General features: G+C 47.5%; 2 protein-coding genes across 2 annotated transcripts in view; one reads left to right on the top strand and one right to left on the bottom strand.

Moving 5' to 3' along the window:
• ccdc181 (coiled-coil domain containing 181) lies at positions 1-6,836 on the top strand. The gene is made up of 6 exons (XM_029148861.3): positions 1-196; positions 1,067-1,171; positions 1,496-2,458; positions 2,538-2,684; positions 2,995-3,158; positions 3,276-6,836. The coding sequence occupies exons 2-6, from the start codon at positions 1,070-1,072 to the stop codon at positions 3,445-3,447; spliced, it is 1,548 nt and encodes a 515-aa protein (XP_029004694.1). The 5' UTR covers positions 1-196; positions 1,067-1,069; the 3' UTR covers positions 3,448-6,836.
• Positions 3,793-13,382, bottom strand: part of p3h2 (prolyl 3-hydroxylase 2) — a 27,778-nt gene continuing 18,188 nt past the window's right edge. The window contains exons 2-14 of the mRNA XM_029148837.2: positions 10,990-11,142; positions 10,720-10,909; positions 9,720-9,851; positions 8,614-8,741; positions 6,910-6,999; positions 6,506-6,546; positions 6,323-6,414; positions 6,112-6,239; positions 5,931-6,026; positions 5,553-5,821; positions 5,403-5,478; positions 5,172-5,312; positions 3,793-4,788 (exon numbers count right to left, since the gene is read on the bottom strand). Of these exons, the coding sequence (XP_029004670.1) occupies positions 4,696-4,788; positions 5,172-5,312; positions 5,403-5,478; positions 5,553-5,821; positions 5,931-6,026; positions 6,112-6,239; positions 6,323-6,414; positions 6,506-6,546; positions 6,910-6,999; positions 8,614-8,741; positions 9,720-9,851; positions 10,720-10,909; positions 10,990-11,142 (1,629 nt within the window). The 3' untranslated portion in view covers positions 3,793-4,695. The remainder of the gene's footprint in view (positions 4,789-5,171; positions 5,313-5,402; positions 5,479-5,552; positions 5,822-5,930; positions 6,027-6,111; positions 6,240-6,322; positions 6,415-6,505; positions 6,547-6,909; positions 7,000-8,613; positions 8,742-9,719; positions 9,852-10,719; positions 10,910-10,989; positions 11,143-13,382) is intronic.

Here is a 13,382-nt window from a genome sequence, read left to right on the forward strand (position 1 = left end):
ATGCGCAAGCAAGCGTGTTGTAGATCTCTATGACGACGGCTCTATTAAACCCTGTAGGTCCGTAGCCGGGCTGGAAGCAGATTATGTGGACAGGTGCTGCTCCACTGACCGCCGGCACTTTGTGGGCCAGTTAAATGGAGAAGCATCGTGTCTGGATGACTTTACAATAAGCAGAACTCGCGGGAACCTGCCAGTGGTGAGTTTGGTTAAATCAGTTTATTTAGCCACATGTCCTTCTGCTAGTTAGCATTTATCCTATGGGTCCGATAAAACAAACTGTACAAACTATATATAATTATAAACTCTAATCTATTTTTCACGCTCGTATTCTATTTCTGCCCTATTAATTTTAATTAACCACAGAGCTACAAAAATAAATAGGATTAATTACACATTGTTTTATCCAGCGAAGGTGGTTCGGACTTCACTATAATAGCTATAATAGAAGTACACATCCAATAGCTAGCAGACATAATTTACACGTGAGCACACATTTACAACGAAATTCTTTAGTAACTGTGAACCTGCAGGACTTACTTCCGTCCAGCAGGTGGCTAATGTCAAAGGTAAAACAGCTCAAGTACAGTCATACATAACTCACAGCCTGCATACTGTGTGGTTTATTCTAGTGTGATGTGATTATGAATTTGGTCAGATAACTGTCGTACATTCACCTTGTAGATCTACATCAGTATGATAAATTTTAGACATATTTTGCTAACACACACTCATTCAGTCATAGGATACCTGTCACTGCCACTCATCCAAAATGCCCTGATAGTTTGAGAACATGTTAATCTGGCTTGAAAAAAAAACCCATAAAGACACTTTAAACCATAATGCTCATACATAAGAACATTTACAACCTCTTCATATTCTTAGTTCAGAATATTCTTTGTTCAGAATACCTCATGTTACGTCTAAAAATAAATATCCACCATGAAAATCAACCAGGCTCATGTAGATGTTAAGTTATTTTTCAAATGACCAAGTGACTAACGTTGCTTTTGTCATACCCTGCTGCTAACTGCTCCATATTCTGTGTTTGATCTTCTCTCATCCGTAGATAATGAGTGAGGTGGTGTTCACTAAGTCCCAGGAGGAGTACGAGGATGACTTTGAGAAGGATCTAGACTGGCTGATCAGTGAGGAAAGCAGAAGCGAGGAGCAGGTAACTCCAACAGTTTATAGACAACGTTATTTTATTTTACTGTAGCTTCTTTTAGTTTAATCCTTGTAAACCGACTTTGAGGTGCTGCGTTATTTACTCTGTCTGTTCTGTGAAAGTGTGACTGCAAGCAGTGTTGAGTTACCTGCTGGCACAGCTCACTATTTTCAGGTCAAACCTACACTGTTGTCATATTATAACACATTTTCGCCGTTCCAGTGCTGGATGCAATATTGATGAACTCATGTCTGTTATCACACCAGCATGACAGTTAAGTATTCAGCTTTTCATTCAATTCAGCATGCCTCTACCTATTCCATCCCACAGGAGCCCGACTATGATGACATTGAGGCGGAAATTGACAAAGAATTGGAAGAGGACGAGAAACAGCATCGAATTAAAATGACACAGGACAGCTACAAAGAGGACAAGAAAAGAAACAAAAGAGAAGAGCTTGAGGAAGATGAAGAGAGGTGGCCCTCACCTATGGAGCCTTTAGAGTGTGACCCAGACAGTGACAGCCCACATAAATCATCACTTGTATTACCACCTCCTCCAGGGATGGACGACCAGACGGATGAAGAGAAGAAATATATCCTGGAGAAGATCCAGCAGGCAAACCGAGAGCTGCAGGACCAGGGTGCTCCGGATATGATGAGACGCAAGCGGTTGCATTTCAAAGAAAAGCTGGTGGACCTGGTGGTGCCTCCACTGCAGTTTGAAAAAGATGGAGATGGAGGACAGAGGAACAAGGATCAAGCTAGTGATGCAGAGGTGGAGACTGAAGTGTCAGGAAAGCTGTCTGAGCTTAAACTTTCCTCAGTGGAAGAAAACAAAAGTGCTGCGGAGAGCGGTGAGGAAGGACATGAGGTAAAAGACGGCAGAGTCCTCGTAGAAAAGGATGGGAAATTTGATTTAGTGAGCCTGCAAGAGGTGGAGAGTCAAGGACTTCTCCCCCCAATAGGAACTAACTACAGCGACTGTTTGCCGAGTGCCCACGAGCAGACTTTGAGCACCAGCAAGGGTCACAGTTCTTCCTCCTCGCCTCGTGCTGGTTCGTCCTCCCTCCAGCAGGATGCCAATCACCTGCAGATCCCCAGGCCTCCAGCGCACCCCAGGAGCAGGCCCAGCTCCGCCGGCCACAGCCAGAGAGGCAGCCAGAGAAGAGGCAGCAAGCGGCGGGTGCAGTCGGCCACAGGGACACTCTGCCAAACCACATACGCCCTGTCTCCTCAGCAGAAAGAGCTGCTGCAGAGGATCCAGGAGAGGAGAGATAAAGTGGCGAGAGAGGTAGAAAGGAAATCATACAGAGTTTTAACTGTGTTCATAGCACATCGTTTAAACTGTATTTTACTCACTCTTGTTTTAGGCAGAGGAGAAGAAACGTGAGAAGGAGGAGCAGAAGAGGCAGGAGAACGAGCTGGCGTTCAAAGCATGGCTGCTGAGGAAGAGAGAGCAGCTTCAGGAGAACAGAAGGGTCCATCGAGCTCAGGAGCTGGAGAGGATGAGTTCTAAAGTACAGCCACCAGGGGGCACACTAACATTCGGAAACACAAGTTCAATTTGTTCTGCTTTATTAGATTTTAGTAATTATTAGCATTGATTATTCATAATGCATGTCAATAATGATGAATTCAGGGCATAATGAATAAATGAATTATTCATTATGTTTTAACCATATTTTACAGTAGTGATGTCATCATTCAGAATATTACACTAAAACACATGTTAGAGAAGCAAGTCATACCAGATTAACAGAAAATGAAAGAAAGATCCCATCACAGCAGCCTACTGTGAATGAAACTGCAGTCATTGCATTCACACAGAAAGACACTGCACACAGCGACCCTGAAGAGGCCTTCAGGCTGTGGCTTCACAGGAAGCAGGAGCAGCAGCAGAAAGACAAACAGCTGGTGGAGCTGAAAAGGCTGGAGGAGGACACTTCTTACCTCCTACGCAGCCGCGAAGAGTGTGAACGTGCCTTTAAACTGTGAGTTCACTTTAGACCATCGTTCATAAGTTTATGCTCAGCTCCATACATCAGCTGTGTGGCTGTTGGTGCGCTCTTGTTTGCTTTTAACGAAAACCTCTGTCCTGATGTCCTCAGGTGGCTGAAACGCAAGCGAGCAGAGAAGCGCGCGGAGCAGCAGGCGGTCCGAGAGCGCTCCCGCAGGTTGGTGCTGGAGGAGCGGCGTGCGCGGCGCATGCGCGACCTGCTGTGCACCGTCAACGAAGGCAGGCCGTTCAGACTGAGCGAACAGCTGGCCTACCGCTTCTGAAGCAGACACACCCGGCAGCACCGCAGACGGCCCTCCCCTGGTCTGGATTCCTGGTGGGAATTAGTTGATGCTGTGTTCGGCTGTTGATGGATTTCTATCTCTTTATTAAATAGCTCATAACGCAGTGACCTCTGCTCGGTGTAAACACCAGTTGTTGTTTTTTGGCATTTACTGTTGCGGTAGATTTTGTTTTGTGGCAAATGCACTTTATTCTAAACAGAGCTCCCCACAAACTGTGTCAGGAATTTAGAGCTTGAGGTCACTATAAAAGCATTAGGACTGTGATGAGCAACCACAGGAAAAGTAAGAGTTGCTTATTTCACATCAGTAAATCAAGTAACACCATTAAATACAATAGTTTTAATTTATAGTTATGTACAGATACATTTGTGTGCTACAGTATTTCATAATAAAGGGAAACTGAAGAGGCCAACCTCATGAAACAACAGCATTATGTTTCTGGTTAGCAGCTTGACTCCTTGTAGAAAAACAAGATCTCCCATATGTTGTGTTTACATTGGTTTTACAGTGCACGACTCGACCTCTCATCCCAGATAAAGAAATAAAAGGTCTTACAAATATGTATTCCCTGAAACAGGAACGATTGACATCTTTTAAGAGAAAAGGTTCTTCCTTTTACATTGCAGACAGATACAACAGCAGCTGTCTATTATTAAAAAACACATAAATAAAACAAACAGTAACTCACATGTAAACCAGTATTCTGCGGTGTGCCCAGAAAGGAAAGGTGACTTAACACAAGGAAACATGGACAAAGATCAGATTCAGATCATTTTTCAACATTCAGCATATCTGAACTCCTCTCACACTTACTAGTTGAGAGCAAGGTAGTCCGTCTAATGTGGATATTATTATTACTGGCACGGAAATAGAAATAACATTAAATATATCAGTATAAGATAACGTGGTATTTGTAATAGTGTTAATAGCGGTACCGCAAGTAACCGACTGAGTATGTTGCCCAAGGTGTGAAATGTTAACTATCATTAACTTCTTCACAGTTCAGTGATAGTCAGGCTGAACATGTTTCAATTACTAAACAACATAAATAAACTCAAGTACTGGTGTGTAATGAAACAGAAAAACACATGAAAGACACAAAAATAACAATATTATTAATCTTGCACTTTAAAACTGTACAAAAATAGAAATATTCTTATCCAAATGTAATTCAATAAATAGGGTTGTGAGGATGGAGGGATTTCATTGAGGGCTGTGTTTCTGCTTCTACAGTTCGTCTCTAGGGTTGATGTTGAGGCCCTGGCTCCACACTGACTGCGTGTCCAGTGTATGGATCACCTCATCAGCCTGTAGCCTTTCCTGGAAAAGAAGAGGCTTTAGGGCCATGGAAAACACAAAAAATAATATAATAAACAGGAAAAAGTGCAGCAATGAGTTTCACTTTCAAAGGCAGGAAATTAGATCATACTGACGCTGGAGCACTGGTTCCATTTAATTTAATTAGTATTAAATAAGAATTTAATTTGTCCCATCTGTGTTCACAACTGAGCTCGAACGTTAACTTGGCTACATGCTGAATCCATTTCCTCATCTTATGTGGGATGGAAATATCCTTAATCCAGTTTCTGCTTCGTCAAATATAGCTGCCAAGCTGAGGTGAAGCTAAGTAAGTGATCCTTTCTTCAGCTATAGCTACAAACACTAATTATACGCGCTCTCCCTGCATTCCTCGTGGCGTTTACCATTTCTCTGAAGAGCGGGTCCAGCGTGAACCACAGAGCCACGGCGCACCTCTGCCCGCTGGTGACGGCCTTCACGCCGTGCGGATTCTCCCCGCCCGACGAGAAACCCACCATCCTGCCGCACCTGGGCTTCACCGACGCCTAGAGAGGACCAGACAGCGGGACAAGGTTTACCCCGTGGGACCCACCGGAGCCTGGGATCAGCTGATCGCACGGGGCCCCGCAGCTCACCGTGATGGTCTTGGCGTCCATTTCTGTGAAGATGAACTCTCCTCCTTCAAAGTCTCCGTTCAGATACAGCAGCGCACTGAAAGGAAGCACATTGGCTCGTCTCATCACGCGCTGCCACGCATCCCTTCGCGCGCGCCCCCACTCCCGTACCTGTAGTCTCTGTACGTGTACGCCGGCGGCTCCTTCCAGCACTCGTTGGCCTCCGGGTCCAGCAGGCAGTTGTCGGCGTGGATGGGGTGGCTCAGGTCGTTCCTGTGCTCCTGCTGGCCCGCTATGGCCGTGCGACACACCAGGTGCGTGTAGGAGAAGTGCAGCGTGGCGTTGAGCTGGAAGTAGGACTCGATGATGCGCCGCGCCCGCTCGCTGGAGTCGTAGAAGAGGCGGGCGCTCTGCATGGGCACCCTGCCCTCGTAGCCGTACTGCGGGGAGACACCGAACCCAGGCAGCTCCTCAGTACACGGCCCATTGTCATGAACTGCAGACGACTGGACCCCATGTTTATATGCATTGAACGGATTGCACGTGCACCTGCAGGGTTTTCAGCACTGTAGCGCCTTCGAACTTTTCGTTGGGCGTGTGCGGCGACGTCCTCCCTCTGTAACCGTCTCCTGCCAGCGTGACGGCCTGAAAGGCAGGCAGCGTTTACACACCGGGGTCAAGGCACGCGGCCACGCGGCCACGGCGCGTCAAGCTCGTGTAGCGTCCTCACGTGCGCCAGGCTCCTGAGCTCCGCACACTGCTCCTCAGACAGCACGTGGTCCAGCACCACGCGCCGGGACCCGTTCAAGGCCGCCGAGTCGTGCGCCAGCCGCACGCTGTCGTACACCAGCGAACCACCTGCACAGGGCGCAGAGACACGGCGTGTGGGCGCGCGACGCACGGTGGGTGCGAGGAGGGCGAACGTGGGCCGAACCCGCTACCTTCTTTGAACGCCTGCGGAGGAGCGACGGCGGCGGTTTTCTTCTCCGAGATGGGAACGTACTCCATCCAGCCGTCGGTGCCCGATGGAATTCTGGGGGAGCAGGGAACAGACGCACGTCAGACAGGCAGTGTGACAGGACACGGCCAGTGTATAATTTTACACGTGACTTGTTCAGTTTCACCTGTTTGAGTCTTCTCTTCCGCCTGTGCTGCTCCAGTAATTCTACAAAAAAGAGCGATGGAAAGAAATGAAAAAATGAAAGTGAAATGTCTCAATGTGGCCAGTAGGTGTCGCTGTTGAATGAGAAGACAGTCAGGACGGATGCCTTTACTGTAGCAGACACCTGTTACTCTGCAGAGTACCGAGGCAGCGGCGCATTGATGCTGCTACGCACCCGGCAGGGGGTCTGCGCTCCATTAGTGACATGAGGACTGGTTTAGCCACAACCGCATGTTAAATTACACAGTTTCTGGTTTAAATCAAGAATTAAATTAAATGCCCTGCTCTCTGAATCTGTGCTTGCCGTCTGGTTTTGTTTCCATTTTAAATGAAAAGCAACATTGAGATAATGTCTTTCCAACTCACCCCTTCCGTAAATTCCACGCCCATGATTTTGCTGCCCATCAGAAGGAGATCCAGTTCCTGTTTATGTCGCCTTAGGTACCACGCAGCTTTCTGTACACACACACACACACACACACACACACACCAGAGGTTTAGAGTTAATAGCTTCCTCTTATTAAGGCAGAAGACACATAATGAAAACAAGATGCAGCCAGTGGCAAAGCAACCGAGGAAACGCAAGAAAAAGAATAACAGCACATTAAACAAGACCACATTCATTCGCATGTTAAACTAAGAGAGACCCCTTTTAAACTTCCTTTATGGAGTCTGAGTTCAGGCCACTGCATCATTGTTTTTTGTGTTAGAAAGGTTGAGGAGTCCTATCTTTATATCTCAACTTGCCCCAGACTGAAAGTGACGCAGTATTTCACTTCTGACTCGCGCATCGCTCCCAAATAAATGAATTTCCCTTGTCCTTCCTCGCCTCAGTGCCAGGACTAATGGAGTGTGATGGGCCCTCTGTTCTCGTCTTCCCTGGGGGACAATCTTACTATAACTTCCTGTCTGGTGTAAAAACCTGAAAAAGAAAGTCAAGCCTAAAATAATAAAACAGTAATGATACTGTAAGTGCTCCTTTTGGCTTCAGAGCAACGTCAGCTGTCACAGAAAGGACAGTCAAGCTTTTAGATCTCATATTTGTACAAAAAAATGCACCTGGGTAACGTGATCCATTTTCATTTCATTCACATAAGTGACTTAATTGTTAAATTCCGACAACCACAAACATCTACTGTGTGTGTGTGTGTGTGTGTGTGTGTGTGTGAGAGACTACATGATTCCTGTATTAGAAAACCTGAGGATGTGGTAATTAACGCAAACAGCCTCCAAACTTTTCTGTCTACAGGCTTCTAAGGACGCGACTTCTCCTCCAAGTTCCTGAAAGGCGGGATTCTTTAGCGAGGAGGCAAGTTGGGTCTGGCACTGAGATCCCGGGCTCCGTAAACGAGCTCCCCTGGGGACGCGGAGACGGGAGTCGTCCGTGGGCCAACGACTGTACTACAAACCAGCGGGACTGGAAAGACTTGGGGGCCAGAAAAATGTTAGCTATGCTTAAAAAAAAAGAAGTATGAGCTGCAACATGTTGGCAGCGCTTTTTATCTCACATACACATGCAGAACGTGACACTCACATTCACACAGTGGGCCGCATGGCTGGCTCTCTTTAATGAGCACCAGGCAGTGTATGGTTTGTGTAACCGAGACTAAACAATGCAGGGCTCCACTTTTCAAAGCAGCCAGTTTAGAAATAGCAAATCCTTCATACGATGGGCTCTACCTCCTTATCTGGCAAATGTTAAATTTTTTTATTATTAATAGTATTATTGATAGCAATAATAATAACAACAATGATGAGCATGCCCAGAGACACACTTATGTAGCTGTGAGCCCAGTGACGCAGCACAACGGGTTTAATGCTTCCAGTGAGATGAAGAACAGGGAGTGAAACTCCTGCCAAGCAGCAAGCACTAAGGTCCTCCAACAAACACATCAGGGGCCTGATGCGGCCCGTCTTCATTTTATTCTAATCACCATCAAACCTTCAAGCTGCTTTTCCCTATTAAGTCAGATTTAGCAAACATTCAAATACAGTATGTAGACGGTGGCTCTTTTTGTTGCTTTTGTGAATGAGTTTCCTCCAAAACACAGTCTCCTCACACGTCCTGACCTCTCGGGGTTCGCCGTCGTGTCCCAGCGCCTCTCGGTAGTAGTCCACGTTGTCCGTCATGAACTCCTCTCCCTCGTGGAATAACAGGTAGGCCAGCCCACACTGCAGCGCCTCCTCCAGCCTGTCCACTGCCGGGAGAGACACAGTGAATCAGTTTCTCTTTATGATTTAGACTACGGTCAGGGCTGGTGTGACAAACCTGGCAACCCGTCCCTGCTGACGCTCCAAAGCCATTACTACAATGGAAAGAAGCTGCACTTTGGTTGACGTAGTGGAAACAGTGCGCGCGCGCGCGCGCGCACACACACACACACACACACACACACACACACACACACACACACACACACACACACACACACACACACACACACACACACACACACACACACACACACACACACACACACACACAATGGTTACAACAAAAAGATGAAGTCAGTGAACTGAGGGAAACCAAGATCAGGAATCTTCATCCCTGTATTAAATACACATGCAAGCACTTCAAACACACACCGAGCAGCCAATAAACACTGTTAAGCCCTCACAGACACATTGTTTTATGAGCTTGTAGAGGTGCAGGGTTAACCAGGGTCTTCATGACAGTGTGGAGCCTCTCTGCTGCTGTCAACCAGCTGCTGAGTGACAGCAGGCGTTTCTTTGGCGTGGAAATAACATAACAATACTCCTTCTTCAACGTAAAAATAAATTAAAAAAATATTATAGGTCAAATAATACAGCTCACAAACTGGAAAGCTGAGACTGATGTAAGAAGATGCTGCAAGGATTTATTCTAATTAATCTTAATGTAAAAAAGACAAGCAACACAACACACTCATTGATCCACTTGTCTCCATCAGAGCCACATGTTTAAGAATCTGGTGATGTCACAGCTACTCAGCAGGGCCTTAGTAAAAAGAATTTATTATTTCATCAACAACAGAAGACCATTCATACACACAGGGCGCGGCTCGCTGTTGATCGGCTCGACCCGATGCAGCCACCGCGAGGTCTGGCAGGACAAGAACCACCAAGCGAATCCGCGGTCTTTTACTCACATTCCCATGCAGTGCAACCTCCGTGGTCCAGAACACGCTCGAACTCACCCTGGAAGTATGCAAACTGCAGGTAGTCGTAGTGCAGAGGCAGGTAGTTCTCCATGGGCGACAGGCGGCCCGGGCGCGTGGCGAGGTCTCTGACGCACTCGTGCTCGCAGTGCAGCACCTGGGTGAAGTGGTCTGTAAAAGGCCAAGCATGCTGTAAGAAAGCCTGACTGGAAAACCTCTGTACACAGGCAGCACAAAATACATGCCAACAGAGTGGGAGAGAGGCCGAGAGCACATGGGCCCAACGGATCCCCAGTCAAAACACATCAAAAAGAAAAAACTCATACGCTGCCGTGAAGCTGAACGTGGTGTTTCTGGAGAACAGTGCACCTCAGGCCTTAGACGCGATAAAGCCTGTTTTTCTGGAAGCCTCGGTGACGATCGATTTCACAAGCACCAACATATCATTTCCTTATGTTGCGCACCAGGAGGAGAGCAGCGCATGCCTGTGTCTCCATGTGTCTCTATGTATGTGTATGCGCAGCGCGGCCACTCTGGAGCAGCGGCAGCCGCTTTACAACTGCGATTTCTTCAAGCATCTCTGAGGAGAAAGGAAATCTCTGAAACGCGTATTCAGAATCGCACAGCACTGAAGCGACGACGTCTTGGCTCAGTGGAGCGCGGACATAAGGAAGCTATTCCACGAGACGCCTTCGATTTTATTCAACTCACAGAACTGAATAGAATAAATTACGCTCAGAAATACGAAGACACGTCTCACGCCGAACATGCTTCATAATCGCAGCCTTAAGTGTAATGGTGCCCTGGAAAATGATCCTTTGATTAGAAGTAAAACAAAGCCTGGCCAAAACTAATTAGCCTGTTCCTACTGGGCCAAATACATAGTTATGGTTTTGCTTCTCAGGATCTTCTACACAACTCAGCTCAACATTTACACCTCGTCACACAAAAGTGGACCCAACACACACGCCTTTGTGCTTGTGCAGGGCTTTCATTCTACGTCTCCTGGGCACCACTTGGTTCCGGTTCTGGTTCTCACCTGACACGACTTCGTGGAGACTGTAGCGGTAGCGGACGTGGTCGTGGCCCTCGAACCTCTGCGGCCCCTGGCACAGGGCCCGACACTCCACGTCTGCTTTGTAGTACTCCTGCAGCGCGTCCTCGAACAGCGCGATGGCGCCGTCGTAGTCGCCGCGGTCGTACGAGCGCACGGCCGCTGTGAACGAGCGCTGGGGACGAGAGACGGGGTGAGGAATGAGGCCAGCGCCGTGATCGGAGGTCAAGGCTTGTATCCTCTATGAGGCCTCACCTGGTGAGGCCGGGCCTCTCGGTCCACGAAGTGGTCCTCGGTGACGCCCTCCATGTGTTTGTACTGCTCCAGGTTCTGGCCCATTTCCACGTGCTCTGGATTGGCCTGGAAATAGGTGTGAGCTGCTGACGCTGCTTTGTCAGGCTGCTTCAACTGGAGAACAGGAGCAGAGCAAGAAGGAAGAGCCAATATTATTACAACTCCTTCAACCCCGCTGAAGCGCAGGAATCTTTATCAGGCATTACAGGGTGAAACTACAACTCCCACAGTGCTTAGGGACCTTTAAGTGCTTTTTAAGGGTTCGGAAAAACCAACAGACACTCTGCAGATGTTTCTCTGAGGCCGCTCCCGCACGGAGGATCACGCTGCTCGCCAAAGGACGAGGGTGCGTTCGAGTCTTCCCCCGAAAACGGCTTTAGAGCCAGTGAATTGTTATGAACTGGGTTCACACTGCCATGAACAGGCTGTTCTCCTTCACATCCTCTCTGAAACCGACATGACAGACGGCACCGCTGCTCTGCCTGGAAGCACTCAGTGTTTCTATAAACGTGAAAAACAGCCAGTTTGAGCAGGAAGGATGGGGATGACAATATACGAAAAGCTTGTACATTTATTCTGAAAATCACTGAAACGTCTGGGTTTTTTTCTTTCTGAAGCATCACAGACAGCTACGAGATGTGGAAAGAGTAAGAACATCTCATTGTTTCGGTATGAGACACCAGTTATTGTAAACATTCAGATCTCATATAATTGTATGGCAGCACAATGCAAAATGTTTGGCTTTACTCAGTTGGAAAATAACTTTTTTTATCCATTTTCATTGTAGAAGATGTCACGAATCAAAAACAGCTGGTTCCAGATAGACAGGATCAGAGTTAGGCTCACGCCACAACATGGAAAAGTTCAACACCAGCCTCTCTCACCGCTCGACCATGAGCTCATAAAGCGAGGCCTGTTTTAATGATCACAAGGCAAGCTGTTTAAGACTGTGACCCGGGATACGTGTCCGTTTACACATTCATTTTTCTTTTCATGGTAAAAAAAAGGAAAAAGAAACGTGAGAGACTGAGAGAGAGAGAGAGAAAGAGAGAGAGAGCGAGCGAGCGAGCGAGACCTGAAACTGAGAGGTCGAGGCTGAGAGCTTGGGGCTGGATCTCACAGCAACATTAACTTAGTTTGTCAGCGACATCGGCCTCCATTTGTCGAAGCCCGTCATGTTCTCAACAGGTGCGAACCTGAGGCAGAGCTTAAGGCCTCCATTCCTGACAGACGAGAAGGTCGGAGGCACAACCGGCCGAGAGCTTATCGCTCAGCGTTCTGCTCCGCCGCCCACTCGTCAGGAAAACCATTTGTTACCACAGAACCCCTTTGTTCTGTCTGTGCCGGTTTCCGCGTGGAGAATTAGAAAGATAGTGGGGATTTCCACATAAAGCAAGGTTTTGGGAAATGTCTGGCTCAGTTGGTGCTTTCTACGGGGGAGGTGAACAATTTCCACAAAGTCTGCACAATGCATTAAAAAAGCCAAGCTGAACTGATCAGACGCACGAGGACATCGCTCCCTTTTGTGACGAAGCTGCCTCTCTTTCATCTGGTTTCAGGGCAGGCAGGAGATAAAGGCCTGAAAGCGCCTGGTTCCCACTGAAAGGCTGATCAACGTGAGGTGGCATCGACTCTTTGATTGTTGATGGTCCGATGCCCAGGTGGATGCACCCACACATATACAGGACACAGTGGTTCTGCCTGTGGTTTTATTTGGGTGCATTGGATGATCAATAATCTGCACTTACACGCATGAGCCAAAGCAAAGGCAACAAGTACAAACCCCTTCGTGCTGCTACCTGGCAGGTGGAGTAACAGTTCTTAGGCAACGAGAACATAAATTAATCTGCACACTGACAGAACGGAGCAAACAAAACAATACCAGAGATGTTGAGTAAGAACATTTATTAGCTGACTAGAACTTAATGGGAGTATTTCCATTTGTTTCTACTTGTTTAGACTCTTTAGACATCCATGCACCAGTAGTGATAGTGGGTACTCAATACTCAATAAGTGGAACATCCCGGTCAAAGACACCCCCCCCCACACACACAAACACACACAGCCTGAGCCGCCCCCCGCCACCAGGGGATGACCTGCCAGAGGCCGGAGCTTTAGCTGGAGGAAGCAGGAGTTACTCCAGTATAGCATCACAAACACAGCTGTGACCGGCGACTGCCAGATCTATTGTCCAGAGGAAATGGCCCCACAACGCAGGGAAGCCCTGCATATGGAACATGCAAGTGCTTTTCCTATTTCGTCACCGGGGCAAAGTGTTATTGTTCAAGAATTGGTTAGGAAAAAACAGAAACACGCTATGAAAAAGAGAAAAAGTAAAATGTGTTTCAAAGCAT

Source organism: Betta splendens, chromosome 4 (genome assembly GCF_900634795.4).
Source record: "Betta splendens chromosome 4, fBetSpl5.4, whole genome shotgun sequence".
Lineage (NCBI taxonomy): Eukaryota > Metazoa > Chordata > Actinopteri > Anabantiformes > Osphronemidae > Betta > Betta splendens.